The 24,259-nt window shown below is 48.8% G+C and overlaps 1 protein-coding gene across 5 annotated transcripts in view; it reads right to left on the bottom strand.

Annotated features, from left to right (window-relative positions):
- Nucleotides 1-24,259, bottom strand: part of SNX29 (sorting nexin 29) — a 587,226-nt gene that overhangs the window by 143,208 nt on the left and 419,759 nt on the right. For all 5 annotated transcript variants that reach the window (XM_045521723.2, XM_010961733.3, XM_045521724.2 and 2 more), the window contains 2 exons: nt 9,281-9,336; nt 6,025-6,106 (listed from right to left, as the gene is read on the bottom strand). In XM_045521723.2, the coding sequence (XP_045377679.2) occupies nt 6,025-6,106; nt 9,281-9,336 (138 nt within the window). The remainder of the gene's footprint in view (nt 1-6,024; nt 6,107-9,280; nt 9,337-24,259) is intronic.

Here is a 24,259-nt window from a genome sequence, read left to right as displayed (position 1 = left end):
CAATGCAATCCTCCGAGGTGCGGAGGTGCTTGGCTTTGTGGGATGGAACGTTCTCAAGGAAGGAGAGAGCAAGAACAAAGGCAAAGGCTTCCACAGTTTCGCTTCTCAGGCAGCACGGAAGCCAGCTGAGCGGGAATGGAAATCAGAAACTGAAAGACGCACAGCCGCTGCCCCCGCCCGCCTCGTACACAGCAGTTGTGGCGGCACGACTGGACGTGGGGGGGGGGTGCGTCCCTGTGCCCCCACATCTGGAACGGTACCTGCGAGGACCGCAGCTGCTCATCAGCCCCCGTTACTGCGGCTGCCATTCTCGCTTCTGTGCTCGGCAATCACTGCACCCTTCCCTACTTAATGAATTCCTCCCTCTCCGCAGAGCCACACACGAAGTGAGCAGAAAGGCGGGACCGGAGGTAAAAGCCCACTTGAGGGCCTGAGAGGGTGGGCGCGCCATCTCAGGAAAGAGAGGAGAAGGAAGGGCTGAGGCACCCGAAGCCTAACGTGCCAGCACGTCACCATCCTCCCAACCACCTGCAGCCCCATGCAGCCCACCAGACCCTGTGATCTATTATTCATGTGGAAAATCACAGACTTTCCCTGCACCACATAGATCAAGGTGCTCCGCTAGAATAAACCTTGAAAATACCTGCCCAGACTACGTGATCTCCTTTCAGGGGTGGGGGGGCCTCCAATACTGAATGTCTTCCTGCAGTACTGCCTTTTCTCTAAATCAAGACAGCCCCCATGGTCCCTAGGAAAGGGGATTTATTCTAGAAGGAAAACGCTTTGCTGAAACAAAGCAACCTTCTTCACAAAGGAGACCTCGTTAGTGGTGCTGTGTAGATGGAATACTGCCCTGTAGCCGGTGATTCTGGTGCCTAAATTCAAAGGCTGAAATTAAGCCCACGCAGAGGACTGATTCCAGCTGTACTTACACGAACGGTGCTTTTCAAAGTGAAAGACCTTAGGGATCGGAGAGTAAGTGTATTGATGTATAATTTCATGCCAATTTAGTAGCTGTAATATTTGCTGAGGAAACAAAAATAAGTGGGTTGTTTTAAGGTCTAACATGCCTTTATAAACACTACAGTAGGAAATTAAGACAGTGGACCTTGAACTTGTTTGGCAGTTGGGGTATTTGGGGAGGAGACTAAACATTTGCAAAGGTGTAAACTAGGAACTAACAACAAACGTAAGGCTGTCACATGGAAGGGATGGAAATGCTAACCTGCGAGCACAACTGTATGTCATCAGAGAGAGAGAGAGAAACTAAGCAAGACCAGGCGGTAAACAGGGTTTGGTTTCTTCCTGTCTTATTTGTTGATGTCCAATCACTCTTGTCTCTGGCTGGTGTCTGCTGGCAGCCAAGCATTAGCAGGGGCCAGAAGTGTGAGAAATACTCAGCGATGAAAAACTGAAGCTGGGAAAGTTCTGGACATCAATTCCGCTTGCGTTCTGACAACTGATCAAGTGCCGCATTTCTGACTCTTATGCCAGAACACATCTCAGCCGCCACCTCAGGACACGGAAGCAGAGTGTGAAAACCACCGGGTGCGGAGGTACAAGTCTTCTTTAACAACTTGCATTCAGTCCTGTCAAGGGACAGCACTTCTGGCGAGACTCCTTCGTGCAAAATATAATCTCTTCCGCAAGACAAGCAGTGAGACCAGTAACTCTGGGCAGCGGGTTGGTTATCGTAGCTGCCTTGCAGTCAGAAGGACATTTCCTAAGCCTGCGGTCAGGCTCTTGGGACCCTTAAACAAGAGGTTCTGAGCGAGCGTCCCTGAAACTCTTCTGTGGTCAGAGCAGTCACGGGGAACGGGAACCTGTGTTAGCAATTTTCTAAAGCAAACCCTCCACTGCCTGGCTCTGGGCTTTGCAGGGTCCTGCTGTGTGCGCTGCAGGGGCTTGGAGCAGTTCTACAGAAAATCCCTGACTCGGCTGCAGAGGTACCCTGGGCCAATTGGCCTCAGGGATGCATGCGGCCATCCATATAGGCAAGATCTCGGTCAGGCTGGGCCCTTCCTTTCAGGACAACTGTTCATCTGCTTCTCAGAATTACAAAGAGCTGGACTCCACCCTCATTCATTCATCTGTGCAAACCAGTACCTTGTCAGAAAATGCTTTGGGGATTCAAAATCATGTAACTAAATGAACTGCTTCTCTGTGCCTCTGTGCCTTTGTTTTCCCATCTATAAAATGGGGAGTTTCTTACCTCACAGGGTTGTGATAAGGACTGAATGAGCTATCTCCTATGACACACAGACTGGTGACAGATGGTGTTTCCCAAACATTACTCATTTGCATAGCACTGCCCTAAACTTCTTGCTGTTTCCATTACCGTTTATTTAGTATTTGCCTTTAAGTGAGTCTCACTTGCTGCTTAAATTTATTTTGAAACTGTACATCACCATGGTGAATGGAAAAACAGAATTCTGTGCCATACACAGAAATAAACATAATGAAACAGCACAGTGTTGTTAATCGAGCTCAAGTTTGTTGCCTACCAAAGGCGTTAACCCTGAGCCTTCCTCTGTCTTTGCTAAGAAAGAGGAGAGGGCCGTGCAGGCACAGTGCGGATGTGGAGACGAACTCCTCCAGGTAAATCGTCAGCAGTCAAAGAAGTGGAAAGAGAGGCCTTCTCCCTGCAGAACTTGTTTTTGTTTTTGTTTTAAATTGAAGTACAGTCAATTTACAATTTTGCGTTAGTTTCTGGTGTACACCATAGTGATTCAGTTGTACACATATTTCTTTTCCTATCCTTTTTCATTGTAAGTTATTACAAGGCACTGAATACAGTTCCCTGTGCTATACAGTAGGACTCTGTTGTTTACCTATTTTGTATATAGTAGTTTGTACCTGCTAATCCCAAACTTCTAATTTATCCCTCCCCCCACAACCAGTAACCACAGTTTGTTTTCTAAGCCTGTGAGTCTGTCAGAACTTGTTATTGAACGTCCAGTCTCTGTCTATCTAAAAACCTCGCTAAGCACATGTGAGATCATCTTGCTTTCTGACCCTCCAGGACAGATTGCTCTAGATCATCATTCTCCAACAGGACTTTCTGCTATGACGGAAATGTTCTATATCTACACTGTCCAGTACAGTAGCCAGCAGCCACATGTGGATATGAAACATTCAAAAAGTGGCTAGCGTGCCTGAGAAACTCGTAATTTCTTTCCATTTTAATCAAATTTAAAGGGCAACATGTGGCTAGTGGCTGTCATATATTGGACAGCAAAGATCTACTGAGAAAACTACATGGGCCAACCCTTCCATCTTGGCTCTTCAAATGAATTTATGGTTCATTTTGAGGTTATGCCTTTGACTTCCTTTGAGGGAGATATTATGAAACCTGATAGTGATTTGTCATTGGGCTACAACAGGGCATTGTCCACCTCATCCTTCATTATTACTTAATCTAAAGCCCTGTGTGGAAATTTCTTTTAGAGCTCTCTTTGAGAAACTGACATATTTTCTTCTCATTAGCAATGGGAGTATCCAAAATAGCCACATTCATTTTCACACTGGCTGCCAGGAAGCTCAAAGGAAATTTACAAAACAATGTAGGATCTCATGATATACATAATTGAATATATATATGACTATGATTCCACTGTTTCCTTAATCGAAATGCTCTTAGTTTACATTTTCTCTGACTCTGATATTTCATTTCTCACTTCCATTTTACCATTCTTTCCTGTGTTTCTCTAGAAATTACCTTGTATCTTTTATGGAATTATATAGAACGCATTTTTTTCACTAAGAAAAATAGTCCAATGGTACCAGCATTTTAAATGAGTCACTCTCTCTCCAGTATCATATATCATTTAAAAAAAACAAAAACCAAAAAAATACACCGTAACAAAGGCTTTCTAAAATGCTTCCAAACATATGCTCAGCTTTTGCTCCTGAGGTACCAACCAGAAGCACTGTTAGCTAAAAGGAGAAAAATGACTGCATTCAGGAAGTGCTGCTGCATACACTCCAAGATCAGGAAAGATGTCAGCGAGCCCCCCATGTAGGGTGAAGTTGCTCTGGGTGATGTGGAAGCTACCAGTCCTGTGGCTCCCACGAAACCCGGGCCTCATCCTCCATGCACTGGCTGGCCCACACCCAAGCAAGCTCTGGAAATGGTCAAGGATGGGGAGAGCGTGGCTCTAATGCCACTGTGCCCACCGTGGAAACCATCTCCCAGGCAACAGCATATTTGCTGCGTCCGTCTCATTCCATTACTGCCTATCAGCAGCTAAGAACTGCCCAGGTGCTTCCTGGGGTGAGGGAAGGAGAAAGAGTCAAAAATGAAAGGGCAAGGAAACCGCTCAAGTGATCTCACATTTTAATTTTGCTCTAAAATAAAGCTGTCTGCTTCACATTTTTCATCCTCCAGGCAACACCTCCCAGCTTTCTGATCGCTGCAAAGTAGAACTTGAAGGCCACTCCAATGAGAGCTTTTTTTTTTTTTTTTTTGGTTTGGTTTGGGATAAAAAGAGAAGAGGATATTTGGAAATCTGTCATAGCTAATTCTCTTTTCAAGCCTGAGCTGAGAGCATCGCCAACACTCAGATTCCCTAACACTCGTTAAAGTGCTACCGTCGCCCAGCTGAACAAGTAAACTAAAATGGCCTTCTAGTGCAAACTTCCCTGCCAAACTTTAGCTCATGTGTCCGTAAGGTTTCAGGTAAGAGGCGAGCATCGTGCCTATATACCCGTATACATCCTATATAACACACGCCCAAAGGCCAGTCCTGCCACCAACAACCAAACACGGCAATCATTTTGGAAGTTGAGACACAAAAACCAAGCGCCTACTGGACACAATGTATTTCGAATCCTGACAACAGCTTTGCAAAGTAAGTATTACTATTATTTCCATTTTACAGATGAGGAAACTGAGATTTACCTAAAGGCACAACACAAAACCAGGGCTTCTATTCTTGAGTTCAGAGTCCTTTTGCACCCCAGTTCCTGGGGAAAACATCTTAATCGCTGAGAAGATTTCTTCAATGGTCAAGTCCCCACTAAGAAACATGACAACAAAATTTGAGGCTTTTCACAGAGCTCATGGGGAATGAGACCAAAACCTAATGAGACTTGTGATACAAGATGACAGTAGAACCGGAAGCAGCCACGAGTCAAAGTTGAAAACAAACAGTCCCAGGACAAGTGGACACCAATGGCTGGAGAGCAGGTTACAAAAAGAAAGAGAAAGAAGAAAGACAAAAAGGGTAAGCAGGCTGGGCTGGAAGAGATACCAGAAAAATCAGAGAAAAGATGGAAAACTGGGGTCTCAATTGTTGGGGCACAATCACCTCCAAAGCAGAGGTCCCAGAGACTCAATCCCCAACCAGATGGTGGCCAGCTCTACCCCAGGGAGCTAGAGGGAACGTCTGCAGTTTGCCCTTGTCAAGGGTTTAGGGAGCCACCTCTCCCCTCTCTCAGTCATGTGGTCAGATAAGGTCAACTCCCACCTCAGGGCCAGTAGCGGCCACATGCTTCCAACCTGGCCCATCACAAAGAAGTCTGTCACCAACCTTGAGGTTCAGGGATGGGTCTGTGCTCCAGGACAAATCCTCAAGAGACACCCAGACAGGCTGAGCATCCAGTGCTGCTGGGAGCCACCTGGTCAACCCGCAGAGAGCGCCAGCCTGAAAAGCATGCCTGAGCAGCGGAATGGAAGATGACGGCAGATTCCTGACCACAGATCCAGTTAGGCCTGAGGCCAGACCCGTGCCTGGGCTTTTCAATGCAACCCAAGCCAACAAATTCCACTTCCGCTCAACCAGAGCGTGCTGAGTGGACACGGCCACAGAAGGAGGCCTGACCAGTACAAGAAGGTACCACCTGCCTCCTCCTGTCAGATGGAAGGACCACTTCCTGGGAGGCTCGGCAGGTGGATGCTCGCGTTTGGAGGACGTGACCTTCTAAGTGCAGTATTCCATCACCAAGTGGCAAAAGCACCAGACAGTAACAAACAAGCGTGGGTTTCACCCCAGCGGCGCTATCTACCTGAAAACCAGTAAGTACCTGATACACGTGGAATGCATTTGCGGCTTTGCCCCGGAGAAACACTGACGGGATCCAGACATTGATCAGCGCCCGGTTTGATCTGCATAAAAGAAAGATCGAAATTGGTCATTTCAATTTACCCAAAAGAAGGGGGGAAATTATTTTCTCCTTTAAGAAATACTATGCACAAATAATTTATGACAACATCTATTACACTTAACAGTAAGCTCAAGGATCAGTTTAAGTCTCATTCCTTGGTCCCCCCAAGATTATTTTTAAGGAACTTCATATATATTTATAAGGAACTTTATACACACACACACATATTTATATTTAACTCTATGTGTATCTTAAAATTTTATGTTTGTGGTTTGTATTCTGGAATGAGAAAAGCTGCTTTTCAGTTCTTACTGAGTGACCATGGCCCATAATTTATCTGAACTTCAGTTTGCTCATCTGAAAGGGGGACAGTGACCGGAGGAGGCTGGGGAGGTCACGTGCACTAACGCCCACGGACTTTCTGGATGCTCAGAGGAGTCATACTGGCCCCTCGCCACACCCACTTTAGGCCCTGATCCCATTTTAAGATCAGACTCCATGGAAGAGCTCAGGAGACCAACGCTCACAGCCACGCAAGCGACAGCTGTTTGGGGTTGTAGGAGGGGAGTCCAGGAAGCCAGGCACAAATACCCCTCTTGCAATTTTCCCCAAAACACTGTGCATGGTTCTAATTAAGCAGGATTTAAACTCAAATGCAAAATCATTTACTGGGTACGTAGGATACACGGCTTCATGCTTTTACCCATGTTATCCCAGTGAGTCCTTGCAGGCTGTTTAAAAAAACTTCAAGGGTTATTTCGGTTATGTGACAGTTCTGCCTTATGGGTGACTTTAACCTAACTATGAGTCACTGGGCGCACACACCCACCACCACCACTCTTCCACTGGATGGATCCAAACATGCAGAGCTGATAAGTTCACTGTCACTGAATCTTTAAGATCAGTCATAACAGCTCTCAAAACAGTGCTGTGCAATTCTGGAAGGGCTGGGAGGTTCGAGCCCTTGCTTCTACTTAGAGTTTTTCCAGGGCTAAACACTTTTTCCAACGCTCTCCTTCTCTCCAAAGAGCAGCTCATAAAAATCTGCCAGCCTCCTGTGCTTGAAACACAATTTGAGACGCTGATGATGGAAGATTCCATGACCCAGCAACAGTCTCACAACCTCTCGAGTAAAGAGCATTTCATTTTCACAAAGAAATGGTTCTTTCCTGAAGCAGCATTTCTTCTAAGCTCTGAGCCGAGGTGCCGATCTTCAAGGGGCAAAATAAACCCTATTGACTACCTCCCCAGAGCTCTCAGTACAAACTGCAATTCTGAGCCACCAAGTTGGTTTGTATATCTGATGACATTCCTTCTGGAAAGGTCCCCCAGATTGTACTAGTGCCTGAAGTGTCCGCCCTTCATGTCTGTTGGGAGGGGGAGGGGTGCGAATGTAACTAACACTGGTTTTCATTAACCTTCCGGGAAGGGTGAGGGCTGGACAACCTCCCAGGGCCCCTGTGTGGTCACCCCGGCTGGCCAAGCATCTCTCCCTTTCAGAGTGTGTATTGCAGGGTCTTAGAACTGATTGTTGATGTGACCATCACCCTCCTAGATCGAGAAGTGTGGATCAAGGGACTAAAATAACGATCCCGAGTATGGAAGACCAGGTGAGTTGGAGGAATCAAACTGGCCTGGGTGGCTGGTGCGCAGGGAGGGCTGGGGAGGCAGGGGATGGAGCCGAGGTCAGCAAGGGCCTTGTCTGCAAGTACAGGAAGGATGTGTGTCTCCATCTCCATCTCTTTCTCTCTTTCCGGAAATGGAGCTTCCCGCTGGCTGCAGTGGAGATGAGCACCCTGCGGGGAGGAGGCTGCAGATCTCCAGGAAGAGCAGATGTGGCTGGACCAGGCAGAGGCTGCTGGAGGGCAGGCACTGTGGCCGATTCATCCCTCCACCAAGGCCCTGGTGCAGCACCTCCCCACAGCAGGCACGTGCTAAGTCCTTACTTTAATGAGTCCCTTCCGCCTTACAAGTGACTGTCTCTGGGACCCCTCCACAGCACTCACCACTGTTCCCACCTGGTCCCCCGGCCCTCCACCAGGCTGCCTGTCCACAATCCTCTTCACGCCCACTACCCCCACGGCCCACGGGAGGCAAACCCACCTTTGATTTTCATCCTTCACCTCTTAACCACCTTGACCCTTGTTACCCACCAAACTGATAGCCACCCCCACCTCCACTGCAGCCGCCCACACACCGCGGGCCTCAGGAGGTCCTACACGCTCTTCATAACCCCACTCTAACCGCCACCACAGCCCCCAAGGCCGGCTGAGATCTGCGCCTTATGAAGGAGGAGACTCAGCCCAGCGAGTTAAGTGGCTTGCCCAAGGTCACCCTGGTGTGAGTCCTGCAGCTGAGATTTCAACTTGGCTCAGCCTGGCTCTGAGCAAATGCTCTTCTGATGCCCTGCCCTCTCTCCAAAAGCAGGTTTCCCCGGATGACACCTTCTCTTGGGGAGGCTGAACCCTCCTCCCCTCAGCACAACTCAATGAGAGAGGAGAGAGTGCCTGCCTGGCCTTAACCCAGGACTCGCTCTACTCTTTTCACCAACTCAAGGAAATTTTCAGTCCCCAAAACAAGGCAACCTGATCAAAAGAGTCAGTCTGAAGACCAACCAAATTCCTTAGGGTAATCAGCAGAGGCAGCAGGTAGAATAAAATCCAATAAAAAATCAGACCAATGTACTGAAATATTGTCATTTCCAATAATCCAGGGTTGCAAACTCAGAAGTTCCAACAGGAGACACCCAGACAGTGGGATGAGTGGAGCGGGCCAGGGTCAGGCAATAGGGAGAAGTGGGGACTGTGGTCAGCTGACGCACACGCGCCCCGTGTGGAAGCCGCGACCGCTGCTCAGCTCGAGCTGACAGTGGCCTTGCTGGGATTTCTTCTTTTAAAGAAAATGGAGAAATTTACATTTTCATGTGATATCTTCCAATTCTTAATTGTCAGCCAAAAAAATAAATTGTTTTTCAATACCCAAGGAGGGAGATAAAAACACACCTGAAGGCCAGACTCCGGCTGCAGGTGAACAACTCCCCCCTCTACAATAACCAAATCAGCTGTGCAGATTTAAACAGAGATTTCTGCTTCCCCCTGTGGTCTTCTGAGACACAAGCCAAGCAACAGAGTCCTGTTTCTGAAGGGCCCCTCATGAGCAGACACAGAAGACTTACATTTCAAAATCCGACAAACTCTGGTCTTCGGACGTTTGACTCAAATCTCCAGGCACCTGCCGTCAGGAGAGGGGTAGGGGAGAGAGAGAAAACATCGTGGTTACCATGGTTTGCATGATCACGGAAGGGTTCTGCCTCTCCATGATCCCTGAACATCTCCTGTCCGGAACGAGGTGAAAAAGCAGTTACTGGAAAACAGTAAGAGCTTCTGTGGAAGGATGGTTAGAGACGGAGTTACACTAATAAAAATATGCCACCATGAGAGATCTCAATCATCTTTATGGAAAAAGGACTGTTAATCCTATTGAGATAATCACAGGCATGTAAAAGCATGTAATTTGGGAGCTATAAAGGCTTAATTAGGATCTGAGAGGCAAGACATCAAATGTGCCATGGAACAAACATTCACCGTCATCACGATGAACGTCACACACACAGACATACCTGGTGTGTAAACACAAAAAGCCGATGTCTGTCTCCCAAATAGCTCCATCCTTCCCCCTCACCTGGATGAGCAATTTGAGGCAGTGGAACAAGACTTCCCCTTCTGACTCAGAAGGGCGCCATGAGAATATGATTTGGTAAGAGAAACTAGACCACCTGACGTGAAGGAAATTGCTGCGTAAAGCGGATACCAAATGGCCAGCACTAGCAGATGCTCAATAAATCGTGACGTTACCGTACCCCGGAATGAGCTTCCTTTCGTGGTAGGATTGACTCTGAACTAGAGAGAATTTAAGAATGTGGATCCAAACAAAGAGGAACTAACAGAAACCAAGTGGAACAGGGGAGGCTGCGGGTGGCAAGGGAAAGGGGACGTTCATTTCACACTGTGCACCTGTCAGAGCGTTCGTGTGATACTCCATCCGCATCAGTCATGATAATGGTTCCAGGGTAAGAGTATTGTCCCGCCCCCCATAGATGAGGAAACTGAGGCTCATGGAGGCTGTAGACCTTGTCCACGGTCACACACGTGGGAAAGGGATAAAAATCCAGGTCTGTCTGGCTTTTCTGCTACGAACCCTTAGCAAACAGAAGAAAAGCCTGCTATAAGGTGAGAGGAGAAGGTGAGACCTGACAAAGTCCTGTCTGTACAGAGGATGAGAAGACACCAGAAGGTGGTTCTTAAAGAAACAGCAGGTTTCTTTTAGAATCAGGAGAACACAGTAATGGTGGAGCCTGGGCTCTGGGACCACACGGCTCACGGTCAAATCCCAGATCCACCTTTTCCTGACTGTGTAGCCGTGAACAAGTCACTTGACTGCTGTGTCACAGTGTCCTCATCTGTAAAATGGGTACAACATTAGTATTCACAGGGCTATTCTGAGGACCAGGTGAGTTAATATGTGTAGGGTGTGTGGAACAGTGCCTGGCAGGTCGGAGCTTCCCCATCACTGACTCGTGCTCTGTGATAATTATACAACAGCTATTGAGAAGGAAAAGCGGTATATTCTGTTAGCCTTGACACTAGACACGAATCTGCCCTGCCATTCCTAGGGGTATCTCACCCCAAACATGGCAGCCCAGAGGGAGAATGGCCCAGTGAGCCTTTTACAGATTTATGGAGCTAAGCAACCAAACTGGGCTCCAGGCAGCAGGCTTTGCCAAGGAGCTGCTGTTGAGAGATTCTTTCAAACCCAACAAGGAGAAACCTATCTAGCCACTTGTAAGAACATCAGTTTCAAAAGACCAGGAACTCCCTGGGCTGGGGGTCAGTGCAGCTCTGCTGTCAAAGTGACCGTCCTTTTCCTCTGGGTGGCTGGGATGAGGGATGGTACAATCTATCGGGGGAAGCCAGGAGCATGTGTGTACCAAGATCCCTAAAAATGTCTACATCCTTTGACCAAGAAATCACACTCCCAGAATTATCCAGAGGAAACAATCAAAGACACCAACCAAAATTTACATCAAAGATCATTCCTCCTTCCATGCTGAGACAAGTAAAAGAAAAGAAAAAAGAATCTAAAGGTCCAGCTACAGAGGAATGATTCAAGAAATTATGGCATGTCCATTTGAGATGCCTGGCTTAATAAAATGAGTTACACACATGCATACTCAGGAGGGTACAAGCACAAAAATAATTCTGCAAAAGTACATAAGAAAATAGTAACAGTGACTATTGTTGGTAACAGATCAGGAGTGAGACTGGGGAGAAGAACGAGGCTGATTTTTCATTTGCTATCTTTCTGTAAGATTAAAGAAATTTATCTTTCGAGTGAATTGCTTTATAAGAATTTAAATGTGCTTTTGAAGAATGAGATAGCATTCCACGTGCTGTTATGAAAACCTCTCTAGATAGACCATTATGTGATAGCTAAAACAGGGTGCAGCGGTGGGTCTGATAGACTACCTGGGGTGCAAAAACGGAGAATGAAGAATATCAAGCTGTATTTGTTTGTTTTTGCATGAAGAAGCTATCCAAGTGAAGTTCAAGGCATCAATCAAAGGGGCAGCAGCCTGCAGGGGCCCCAGGGAGATGGGGACGGGGCCCAGGCAGTGGGGAGGGACTGAGGCTATTTATTCAACACTCTTTCATATTGTTGAGAGTTTATAAACAATCTACTATCAATTAAAGATGTGAATTCAAATGTATTCTCCCACCTAAAGAGTGCTTTCAATTAATTTTTAATGGCATAGAAAAAAGCTCCTGGTCTCTGTTTAATTAAAAAAAAAATGCTATGAACTGCAAATGCCCAGTGTGATTCCTAAATATAACTTACAATGGCCGTGGATCAATAAGGTTAGGATGAAAAGAGATTTGAAAGACAAGTGGGATATCTGAGAGAGAAAAGTCAGATGCATTTGTAGCAAGTATCTGAACTTTTCTGTACTTTCTACAATGAAGACACATTAATCGTGCACCCACTAACACATACATATTATATATTAATTTAAGTGTGTACCACGTTACTATGTAAAGTAAATAAAATATTCTTTCCAATCCTCCCTCCCAGGATGTAAGAACTGTGCCTTCAAGTCTTCTTGCATCAGGGATGGAAGAGGGCCAAGGCAGGCTCTGATGCACGCCCCTCTCCACTTCCTGACACCACTCTCCCCTTGGCGCTTCCACGTGGAACCCAGTGCCTTCTCTGGCGAGGCTGCGGGGTGGCTCTCAGCCTCCCTGCTCTGGGCTTCCCCTCAGCACCTGAGCCTGGGGAAGGTTCTTTTGGCAGATGTGAGGATTGGGTAGGCAGGTCAGAGGAAGGGCTCACAGACTGAGAAGGCACCAGTGACCTCATTACACTGCCTTCAAGTGCAGCCTCATTTCAGACCGGACGCGACCAGAGCCTGGACTCAGGGAACCTCATTCACAAGAAGGAAAGTTCTGACTATGTCCACCCCACCAGGCTCAAGGGCTGGGTGACCAGAAGGACCGAAGCAAAAGATAAGGTGGGGGGGGTTTATAAGGACAGATGTCACTTTACAATGATATGAACAAAGGGCTTCCTTAAACAGAAGGTATTTTCCTGACAGATACTTTCAGATTTCCCTTCAGGGATGCTTCTTTGCAGGGAACCTCTTGGCCAGGGGATGTAAGCATCTGGGAGTCGTTAAATCCTTCTGATTTAGGAGCTTTTCTTCTAATTACTGGCATTACTGGTATCAGCAAGCCAGGAGACATTCATGTGTCTGCCTGGGTTTCAGGCACGCTGGCTGGAAAAAGAATCTGAACTGTCTGAGCTTGGTGGAATGTATCTTGAAAATCAGGCCAGGCTGCACGGCAACTGCAGGATGATAACTGATGGCCAAACGTACTCGGCGTCTTAACATGTGGTCTCTTCAAGCTGCCTACCCAGAATGGAGCTAGAAATCCTTTGGGGTTTACAGTAATCATCTAGAAAGCTGGTTTGACTTCATATTCTGGTAGGGTAAGAAGTGTGCGGCAGAGATTTTGTAAGAAAAAAATCAACTTTCTATTGATACTGGCCACAAACATCCTTGTGACCTCCTGAGGCCCTGGGGAGTCTCGGAGGACACATCTCTGAGATGTAGCCTTCTCCTTGGTCCCCCTCAACACGGAGCACGAGTAGGCATGGTCTTCCTTCGCTTCTCCCCGGCCCTGCAGAGAAGGCAGCTCGCCATCTGGCCTGTGGTCAGGGGAGTCAGGGGGCTGTATGCGAGTGCAGGGAAAGGCAGAGCGCAATGCTGGGGAAACAGAGCAGCCAGGATTTCTGGATCTTTCTGGAGCAAACACCCCAGGAGCTGCATACGCGAGGGTGTGGAGAGACCCACTGAGAGTCAGCTTCTGAGCCGCATCAGTGAAGAAGTTTTCCCGCTCTCTCCTGACCCAGGATTTCCTGCGCTGCTTGGGGGCTGGGGAGCAGGGACAGGAGGGCTGATCACAGGCCCCTCCCAACGCCAAGGTGGAACCCCAACATTGGCTCACCTGCCACTCGGAGTGGGAATTCCTCAAAACTGGGGAGGGGGTTCAGATACAAGGGGTTCTGCCAAAATAAGGACAAATGTGCTGAATAAATGCTTACTTAAACAGGAAGTTAAAAAAAGAAAGAGAGAGAGGGAGGAAGGGAAGAAAGAGCGAGCCAACCTGCCAAAGGCACAGGAAAAGACCACACCTCGTCCCAGGAGCAGCATCAGGACCCAGGTGGGTGGCGTCGTGCACAGGGAGGCCTCCCCTTCCTTGGGGTCGCCCTCATTTCCAGTCCTGAGGGGCCTACAAACACAGAGACACCACCACCGGGCATCGTCAAAGCCTTCCTGCTTTACAAAGTGCTTCCATGTAACAGCTCTTCCCACGCCACCCCCCTAATAGCTGTGTGGGCAGAGGTGTCACCTCCACTTCGCGGGCGAGGCCAAGAGGGCTCAGTGTGAATACACAGAGAGCAAGTGGAGGTGCCAGGAGCCCAGCCCGAACCTCCCAGCCCACAGTTCCTCAGCAGCCTCTCCCTCAGCCTCAGTGACTTCAGGGGCACCACTTTCTCCAGGTGGAAAAACTCGATAATCCCGCCTGAGACCCCAGCGGACAGCCAGCACCGACAGACAGACGGATGAGTGCGCCACCTTGACTGCCCAGCTCAGCTGAGCCTTGAGGACCTCAGCCCAGCCGGCTCCACGTGATGCAGAAAACCTGAGCCCAGCCAACCCACAGACTCATGTGAGGTAAGACAATGGCTGTGTTTTTTAAGCCATGACGTTTGCGGGTGGTGTGACAGACAACAAAAGATACTGCAAAGAGTTAACAGGCATTCGGCTACGAAGTGACTAAGGCGGGGCTCAAACGCAGGTGGTCCGGCTCCAGAGCCTGCACTTCCCACCACTAAGCTATACCGCCCCCTTCTATGAACTCCCCATTCTTCGCATTTTGTATCCATGTGCTGGGACGCCTAGAAGCTGAAGGAACCCAGATTCATACTGAAGAGGCTCAGCTGGTGTTTAGAGACCCCTGACAAGGGAAGAAAATCTGGAGGGACTCGCCTGCTCAAGCACAGACGTGCACAGGTGTCGGACAGGGTCTAAGACCTGAGGCCTTTCTTAAAGCCATTTCCTTTGTCACCACAGGGTGATTTTTGGTAGGTACCAGGCCTCGAGGCCAAGGCACAGATCTGGCCCAGTCCAAGGCGGCTGGCTTTCTCCCCAGGAAGCCCCAGGCCTTCTTCCATCTCTGGGGACACAAGGCAGCCTCCACTGATTGTTAGAGAAGTCACAGGGCTTCAGCAAACTTGCTTTTCTTCCACAGCAATCCTATGGTGAGCCCTGTTAGAAAGCAACAAAGATGGCGGGCGGAGGGGGGGCCGATGTGCATGCAACACCTACTGTGTGCACGCAACACCTACTATGTGCCAATGTTTTCACACACTGAATCCTTAGATTTACACTGCGAAGCAAGTATTACTGTAAGTCACCTTTCCTCCTTTCTTTCTTCCACCAACTTCTTTGCACAACGAGCTCTTTTCACATCTTTCAAGACTCAGCTAAAATACAACTTCTATGAGACGCCTTCCCTGGCCACCAGAACGAAGCCACTTCTCCTCCGCCACCCCCTCTCACTTCCGTCGCTCAGGGTGAGAGTACGCCACACTGTGTGCCAGTCCATCCCTGCGAGCACGAGGACAGCGGCTTCTCCGTCCTCCCGTTCACACAGCACCTGGCCCGCTGTGCGCACTGACTGAGCATCTGTGACTGAGGAAACGATTCAATGATGGTGTAGGTTCCAACCCAACTGAAATGTCAATTTTTTAATGGCTCTGGAGCAAATTCGAAATTGTCATGCATGAGAAGGCTAAGTTAGTTTGGAGATAAGAGGAACCAAAGGAAGAGAATCATATTCTTTGTTTTCTAATTGCAGGGCGCTCGGTCCACTGCTCAGAAGAAAAGGCAAAAGGGTAGACAACACAGGACAACAGACCTCCGTCCCAATCACGGAATGACACCTGTAATTTACGTTCTCCAGTCACTTCCTCACACATGCCTCTTTCCAAATAGCCTTCCCTTAAGTAATTAGCTCTCACTCTGCACTGTCAAAAACGACAACTGTTTCCCATCCCACCAACACCCTGCTTTCTCACCTCACTTTTCCAGAAGGAACAGCGTGTGACAAGCACAGCTCAGTCTCCCAGCCTGGTTAGCTGAGCCGGAGGCCAGGAAGGCCCAGACCTGCCGCTCTGAATGTAGAGCGGGCCCGGGCTGCCCTTGCCTCCGGAAGGCAGCTGCCCGGGTCTGGACCACTCTCAGGGGTCTGTGTTTACCTGTTTGTTAATTTGTTCTTTTGTTTAACAAGTATATAATTAGAGGTATCAGCTGAGGCCAAAGACTCTTGAATGGGATACAAAGAGCTGGCAAATAAGAGCTTTAAAGAGTTTTTAATTCTACCCTCTGAGTGGTCCTGGATGCTTGCGCAAATGCAGGCTAGCACACTCTGTGAACTAGTTTCGACGTGTCTGTTTTTCCCAAAAGACAATGAGGGTCTCAAGGACAAAACTCTCAGAGCCCCAGACAGTATCAGGCACATACTGACTGCTCGGAAGATGCTGCCACTGGACGGACAGATGTACAGATGATCAAGTGGACAGATAGGTAAATGGATGGTTGGAGGAGGGCAGGGATGAGCAGAGAGGGGCCGGAGAAAATGATCTAATTTACCAAGAATGGACATCTAGTTTTTTTCCAATTAATCAAGACACGTGGACAACGTATGTACAAAGATACGTCACAAAGGGACATTCAGTGCAGCACCATTAATGGCAATAAAAGCCTGGAAACAAGTAATGAAGTGGCTACTGAAACACCCAGTCAGAACCCGACTGCACAACTACCAAAAGAACAGCATAGATCTCTGCTGACAGGGAGTGATCTCCGAGGTCAAAGGTCAAAAGGTAAGCGCAAGACACACAGAGCACCACGGCAGCCGAGCCACAACTTTCAGGAGGAAGCTGGGAGCCAGGCGCGCCTATGTGCTTGGCTCTGCATTAACCATCTCTACAAAGACACGCCAGAAACCGCCACCTGAGGATGCCTCTAGGGGCAAACCCTGAGAAGCCAGGGTCAGAGGCAAGAAAAAGATTTATTTTTTTTTAACTGAAAAACTTTTACTGAATACATTTTTTATCCTATATATGAGTTGCTACCCTTCTAAAAACTAAATTTAACCACCTTGAAATTTAAAATGAAAAGAAAATGTTATTATATTGGTAATGGGGAAAAATATAACGTGATAGTGACTGCCTCGGAGAGAGGGGCGTGGGGACTGGCTGGGAAGGGGTACAAGAGAACCTTCTGGGATGAAGGTAATGTTCCATGTCTTGACAGGCATGTGGAGGACACAGGTGTATGCACTTGTCTCAACAGTGAGCATACGATTAAGGCATGTGTATCTCACCACATGTATATTTTACCTAAAAAAACACTGCAAAAAAAAGACATGCATGGTCAATGATATGCATGCTCAAGTATTTTGGAAAAAATATATACTAATATGTGCAATTTACTTTGAAAAGCATCCCCCTGAAAAGATGAACTGATGGGACGGGGGAGAGGGAAAGAGGGAGGGAGGGATGGATGGATGCAGGGATGCATGGATGACAAAGCAAATACAGTAAAATGCTAATGGTACAATCACAAGAGTCCACTGTGAACTTTTTTTCCAAAACTGCCTTAAAATTTTCAAATAGGCTGTTGGAAAAAAATGAGTTTTGATCAACAGTGTATAAGAACAACTGAATTATCTTTCTAGACTCTGCACAGAAAATGATCTTATAATATCACTGTCTTTTCCTAAAGAGACTATCAGAGTATATGGCTTAAAAATGTAGGAGGAAAAGTACTGTAGCAGTGCGGCAGGTGGGGAAGTAATAAAACGACTGTGTTTGTCTGGGTGCTGGGACATGGTGGTATTTATCTTTTAAAAATGATAATGTGCTATGACTGCTTTCCTCATTCTAATACACACTTGAATTTAAAAAAAAAAAAAAAAAGACTGGGCTGGGACTTTGGTCACTGGGATTGCTCTCTGACTTAGCTGTGTGGCCAAGAACAGGCCGCTGCAGCTCTCTGGGCCCCCTTCCTCCTGTAAAAGGAGGTAACAGAAGCTGCCCTGGAGGGGTTGTCGTGAGACAGCCTGTAAGAACCACCCCGCCCAGCCCTGGCAGAGACCAGGTGCTGGCTAAGTGGCACTTACCCTCATTATTCGTGGACAGAGTTCAAGGGTACTGGGCAGGACAGGCAGGCGGTTTGGGCCCAGCAGCCCCCACCTCTGAGTGAAGGGCCAGCTGTGCCACCACAGACGTGCACACCCTCCTTACTCAGACACTTAGTCCACAAATTTGTCTTGGGTTCCTCTTAAGGGCCAGATGCTGTGTGTCAGGGAGGCAGCAGGGAACAGGGGAGGTGAAACCCTGGGGCTCACGGAGCATATGATCCATCAGGGGAGACAGTCTTTGAACAACTGATAACACAATTACAGTGTGAGATGTCCACGGAGATGAACTGGGCTAACTAGCGTGTCTGGGAAGGTGACGAGTGAAAGAGGCTGGAGGGAAGGCGGCTAGGGCTGGGGCCTGAGGGGGAACAGCGTGGCTCTGCTCTTTGCTCAGACAGAGGGAAGCCACCGAAGGGATTTAAGCAAGAGAGACACTGGGCAAGCCCACGTCTGAGTAAGTCACTCTGGTTGCAGAGGAGAGATTGGGAGGCAGGCAAGGAGGAACAGCCAGGAAGCTGCTGTGCAAGGGTGCACACACAGACAGACAAGACAGACAGACACACACATGCGTGCACGCGCATCACCATGACTGTGCAAGCCAGATATCTGCCAACTTGTCTGCCCATTGCCTTTTCATCATTAGATTTTTTTTTTAAGGCTCATCTGTAAGAAAAGTACAAATCAACAACTGTCTATAGCTTCTCTAGGCTTAATTACTAACGTAGAGCTACTCTTCACTTATAAATTCTCAGCCAGTCTCTAGTGAAGGACTCTCTCTTAAGCAGAAGCTGAGAGCATTCGACTAACCCAGACTCGTGCCCGCTACAGAAGAGGACACCCAGGGCTGAGCAGTGGATGGGTCTCCCCGCTGCAGGCTTCTGTGAACCTGTGCCACATCAGGGGTCTTGCCTACTCCTGACAGGTTCCCAGTGTTGCCAGCAGCTGCCCCGAGGGCTCGCTTAGCGGCCAGAGCTGCACCCCTCCCCCAGCCCTTCTTCAGCAGAGGCACCTCCTATGTTGACCCATCTCCCGGCGGATACTTTCCAAGGCAGAGCTCCTTTTAAAGAAAAGGTTACACAAGCATGATAAAAAGAAAAAAGTTTAGAAACACTGAACAAACTGCCTCATTTCACCCTTAACTCCCACTGAACAGCCAGAGAAATGGAGGCACAGAGCAAGCAGAAGATGCCGAGGAAAAGCGGGGTTGTGCGAAATCCAGCGTCCAAACCTGCTCCCAATCAGATCCTGGTGTAACTGGAGAGTGAATGCAGGATTTCCTTAAAGACACTGCAAACACAACAGAAACTGTCACTTAGAAATTAGCCACGGACCACCAAGTAGCATTTAATAGCGTTACAATGTATCACGGAAGTTTACGCCGCAGGTCTGGGGCGCTCATCGCTGCAGACGGTGGGGATCTGGGTCTGCCCGGGTTGATGTGCTGGACACGTCAGTTTGGAAGGACAACAGAAGGTACTTGCCGTGTCTGTTACCCCAAATGCTGTCTTCTTGCAAACAGAACACCCCTCAGGAGCTTGCAAGGGCAGGTGTGTCACCGGGGGAAACCCTCCAGGGCCAAAAGGTAGGGCTCATACATTTTTATGTTTCCAGTCCCTAAACCCAGTACCTCCCTAGACTCAAAATCAGGGGTTGGCAAACTCTGGCCCACAGACCAAATCCAGGCTGCTCTGTGAAAAGGCTTTCACGGGAGCAGAGCGACGCTGGTCTGACTGATGGGGGCGTAATGTCACTGGCTGCTGTCACTCTCCGGCTAAAGTTCAGCCACTGTGACAGAGACAGTACAATCCATGACACACAAAATATTTACTATCTGGGCACTTATGGGAAGAGTTTGCCAACTTCTGCTGTCATGGATGGCTGAGCAGATGTAGAAAAATTACCAGCAATTTCGGGGAAACACTTCATTCCTCTTAGTGGGAGGAACAAATGTTTGAGCTCCACAGCTTCATGAAATGACTTTTGGTGTCTTGAGAATAAAAAGAGGCCCCAGACCTTGGTGGAGGGGGAGTGATCAGAAGTGATGCTGGAGGATCCCGGCCCTTACTTACGTTCATCTGTGTCACTGTCGCAGCAACCTTTTACTACAAGTACGACAGGTCCCATGTCCCACGAGGGGCTCAGAGAGGCTGTGTGGTGTGCCCATGGACACAGCAAGCATTCAGAGACAAGCCTGGCTGACTCCTGAGCTGTGCTCTTCCTACTACCACATGTGGTGCCTCCCCCTGGAGAAACACAGCTTCAAAACAAGAATCCAGGCTAATCTCTGAAGGAAGGAGTCCCTAAAAAGATGACTCTGAAAAGTCACCCCGTGGCATCTCACTGGGTCTGTTTTGTCAGTTTAGACCTATGATGGCCATCTGTCACCGCAGCAGTCGTCCGAAGCACAGGCCTTTGCCTCCACCCGCACGTCTGCTTGGGAGCTCCGGGACAGCTGATGGAGACCCAGGCAGGGGTGACCGCGGGCCGCTGGGCGCAGCTCCTGTGCACTTCGCTCGCCGGGGGAGAGGCTGCTCGGGCCCAGGCCAGGTGAGAGCCAAGCTCGGCCCTCCTCCCACCACCCAGGCCCCTGTGTCCTCTTCTCAGAGCCCTGGAGCCCTGTGGGACATGGCCTGAAACGCACCTCCCTTGAGAAAAACTCTAGTTCCCAGAGGCGGACGCCTCTTAGGCACACCCTCCAGGAACTCTGTGTTGAGATTCACTTCCCGACACCGGCCGTGACCCCTCCAGGTTCCTTCCTCATGTAATTCCCCAGACCTGTGCTTCTCAAGGCTGGCATCTTTCGAACCCTACATGGCTCAGGTGTCCCCCACTCAGTGAAGCCTCTCGTACATGACGTTCCTCTGTTGCAAAGAGGCTGCCCCTTGGTGTTCCCACAGCACCGTGTAGGTGTGTGCGTTACGGCGCCTCCCACGTGAGCAGAGATCACTGGTTCACCCCGTTTCCCTAGAGGCCTGTGAGCTGACCGGGCACCAAGCTGTGCTTCCACTCGCCTCAGCACCCTGGACCTCTCATGGTGTCTGGCAACAGGGTGGTAATCCGTGATGATGCTTATCTTTCTATCCTAACAGAAACGTCTGGAAGGATGCCCACTGAACTCATCAGGACCAGGATCGCTGGGGAGGGGAATAGAGTTGGGGTGGTCGCCAAAGAGATTTTAACTTAACGTCTGAATGTGCACAGTGAGAATATATTCCTGTAATGTTTGTGCTTTTAAAAAACATTTTAAATTTTAAATGCTTTTAAAAAACATTAAAAAAAAAAAAACCAATAGCAGCTGTAGTGAGTTGAACAGTATCCCCCCCAAATGGTATGTCTGTATCTTAAGTCTGTATCTTAGGTCTCAGATCCTGTAAACGTGACCTTATTTGGAAAAACAATCTTTCCAGATAGAATTAAATTAAGGATCTTGAGAAACGATCATCCTGGACTATGCAGGTGGGCCCTACACCCAATGGTCAGGCTCCTTATAAAAGACACACAGAGAGAAGCAGGGGAAGGCCACGTGAAGGCAGAGGCAGAGACTGGAATGCTGTGGCCTCGGCCAGGGAACACCCGGGGCCACCAGAAGCCAGAAAGAGGCAAGAAAGGCCCTTCCCTGGAGTCCCCAGAGAAGGTCTGGCCCTGCCAGTAGTGACACCGTGATGTCAGACTTCTGGCCTCCATAACTGGGAGAGAATAAACGTGTGTTGCCTTAAGCCACCAGGTCTGTGGTGGTTTGTTCTATGTGTTGGTCTCTTGCTCGATGCTGGTGCCAGGCCCTGTGTTACACATTTTAAATGCACTGTTACCCTACAGGGTTGATACTATTATTAACCTCATTTTACAGAGGAGGAAACAGACTCTCAGAGAGCTGATCTAACTTGCTGAAGGGATAGGGCTGTAAGGGGCAGAGCCAGGAGGGAACCCAGGCAGCGTGGGGTCCAGAGTCCACGCTGGGCCACAACACATCATGAAAAAGCAGGGCTCTGGGATTCGGCAGGGCGAGGCCTGCCCCGACTCTGCCGTCCTAGCCAAGGCCCCCGACTTCTCAAGCCTCACTTTCCTCGGTTATAAAGAGGACAAGTGTTACCTCCTTGCTAGGCTTATCAGGATTAAGTGAAAGGATGACATACAGTCTGGTGTATCGTGTCCCAGTGCTGGGCACCGAGGAGGCACTCGGCAAGCATCTCCTAGGGGGAAGAGTAAGGAGGTCAGGTGCGACTCGCTGGTAGGCATGGTCATGTCAGAAGGCTGGGGGGAGGAAGCGGCTGGAAGACATGTTCTTCCATGATGAATGCAATGACTAAAGGTGCAAATCACTTCCTAAATTCACTCACTCCACCCAACCCACTAGGCTATTGGCTCTTGGAAATGCCACATGGATGGGAGGGTAGGTGGGTAAACCAATTCCACAGAACAGTTCAAGCATCTAACTGACCTTAGGGGTTCCCCTGTACAGGACCAAAAGATGATGGCATTAATGGCAGAAAGGGAGAAAAGATTCTTAACACTGAGCTCCTGTCCTCAGACACTAAAAAGACACATTCCAGAACCAGTCTGTGGACAACGTGCTGTGTGATGTTCAGCAGTGAAGACTAGCAGTAACTCCAAAACAGCACCTTCCAGAAATACTCACATATCCAAGTTAACAGTTCCCCCCACCTCCAAACACACACATCAGTGCCCGCCACAACCAGCTGAACAACGGCCTCATCGCTGCTGGGAAACTGCCACTTGCTGGCACGGATGACCCTGAAAGCCAGTCACCAAAACCCTCAATTAGAGCCCCACACCGCACCCCCAGCCCTGAGATCAGACACAAGAAGCAGTCCTGCCAGGGAGAAAACTGCCTAATTTTCCATCTTTTATCAATAAGCAATAAATAATGAAGTACTGCTAATTAAAGACGCTGGGGATAGTGCAATTTAACATCTGTTTCATAATCCCATCTCCCAAAGTGTGATGTTTCCCCAACCCTTCTCTGAAACCGATGACTTTCTGAGAAGACGTTTTTGGAACTGCGTCAAAGTGGCAAGAAGGCAGTCCTAGACCCACAGCCTGGCCCCCGCTCTGTTTCTAACATGCTGGATGGCAGCAGGCAAGTCATTTCCCTGCTCTGAGCTTCCATTTCCTTCCCAAGGAAAGGCAGAGGCAGGATAAAGGGGTGGGCTGCGGCTGTCTGCTGCCTGGGGTCCACTCCCGTCCTGGGAAATCACCTCACCGAGAGACCTGCGTGAAAGAAACCCTGCGCCTTGATCCAAGGGAGAGCACCAAGTAACTCGCGTCAGCCAGCATATCCTGCCCTTGTGCCCACAGTGACTGGTTCAAGACTGGTGGCTGAACTAAGCTGGTTTGGTCAGAGTGAAGCCTGGGGATTTTGCTGGAAACATTGGACAGTCTTGTTCTTTCTCTTGATGATGGCTGAGAAGATGGGGCCATGGCCACCAGCTCTGAACCTCTCAGTTATCTACTGAGACAGATCCCTGGCTTTGCCGATGCCACTTTGGCTTGGCCTGTTTCTGTGGCTGTGAGCCTCCGAACTGATACACAAATGGTCATTCCTTCCAGCTCTGGCATTTGTTTCATTTTATTCTGTATGTTTTCCCAGGAAGGCCAAGCCCTTGAAATAAAAGTTCAAAGGAAATCCTTCAATCCCTGTGGCCAAGGAGAGATTCTGAACTACTTAAGGACACAGACCATGTCCATCTTGTCTTTGATCCCCAGTTCAAAGCATAGTACGTGGAACTCAGGAAACTGAGAAACTCGACACGTACAGACTGAATGAACAGATCAATAAGACAGAGGTCTGTAAACTGTGGACTCTAGATAAGCTGTACTTCTAATCAGCATCACCATCAGAGCCACTGTAGCCCCCACCAGCATCACTGCTCAGTGAGTGCTCCCTAGGTGCCAGGCACTGAGAGCTTTGCATAGATAATCTGATTGAGGCCTCATTACCACCCTGGGAGGCAAGTAAGCTGCCACCTCTAGGAGTCATCAGGGCTACCCACAAATAACTGCTCCTTCCAGGCGCCTGGTAGGACTGTTCTTTCCCACCCACCCACTGACGTGCGTCCAGGGGACTTGCTTTGCAATTGAAGTAAGAGAGAAGTGATGTGTCTCATTATCTGGGTGGGAGAGAAAGTGTGTGCTCGGCCAGGCTGTCTCGTCCCCTCTAACACAGCCTGGGTCTGGGTGTGAGGATGGTGACAAGATGCAGCAGAGGCCTGGCCAACCTGTGAAGGCCACATAACATGGACGAGATAGAAACCTCTGTGGTTTCTGAAATGGCATTTTGGAGTTCTTTGTTACTGCAGCACAACACA

Source organism: Camelus bactrianus, chromosome 18 (assembly GCF_048773025.1).
Source record: "Camelus bactrianus isolate YW-2024 breed Bactrian camel chromosome 18, ASM4877302v1, whole genome shotgun sequence".
Classification (NCBI taxonomy): domain Eukaryota; kingdom Metazoa; phylum Chordata; class Mammalia; order Artiodactyla; family Camelidae; genus Camelus; species Camelus bactrianus.
The sequence above is the reverse complement of the archived record's forward strand: the minus strand, read 5'-3'. Positions and strand labels throughout refer to the sequence as shown.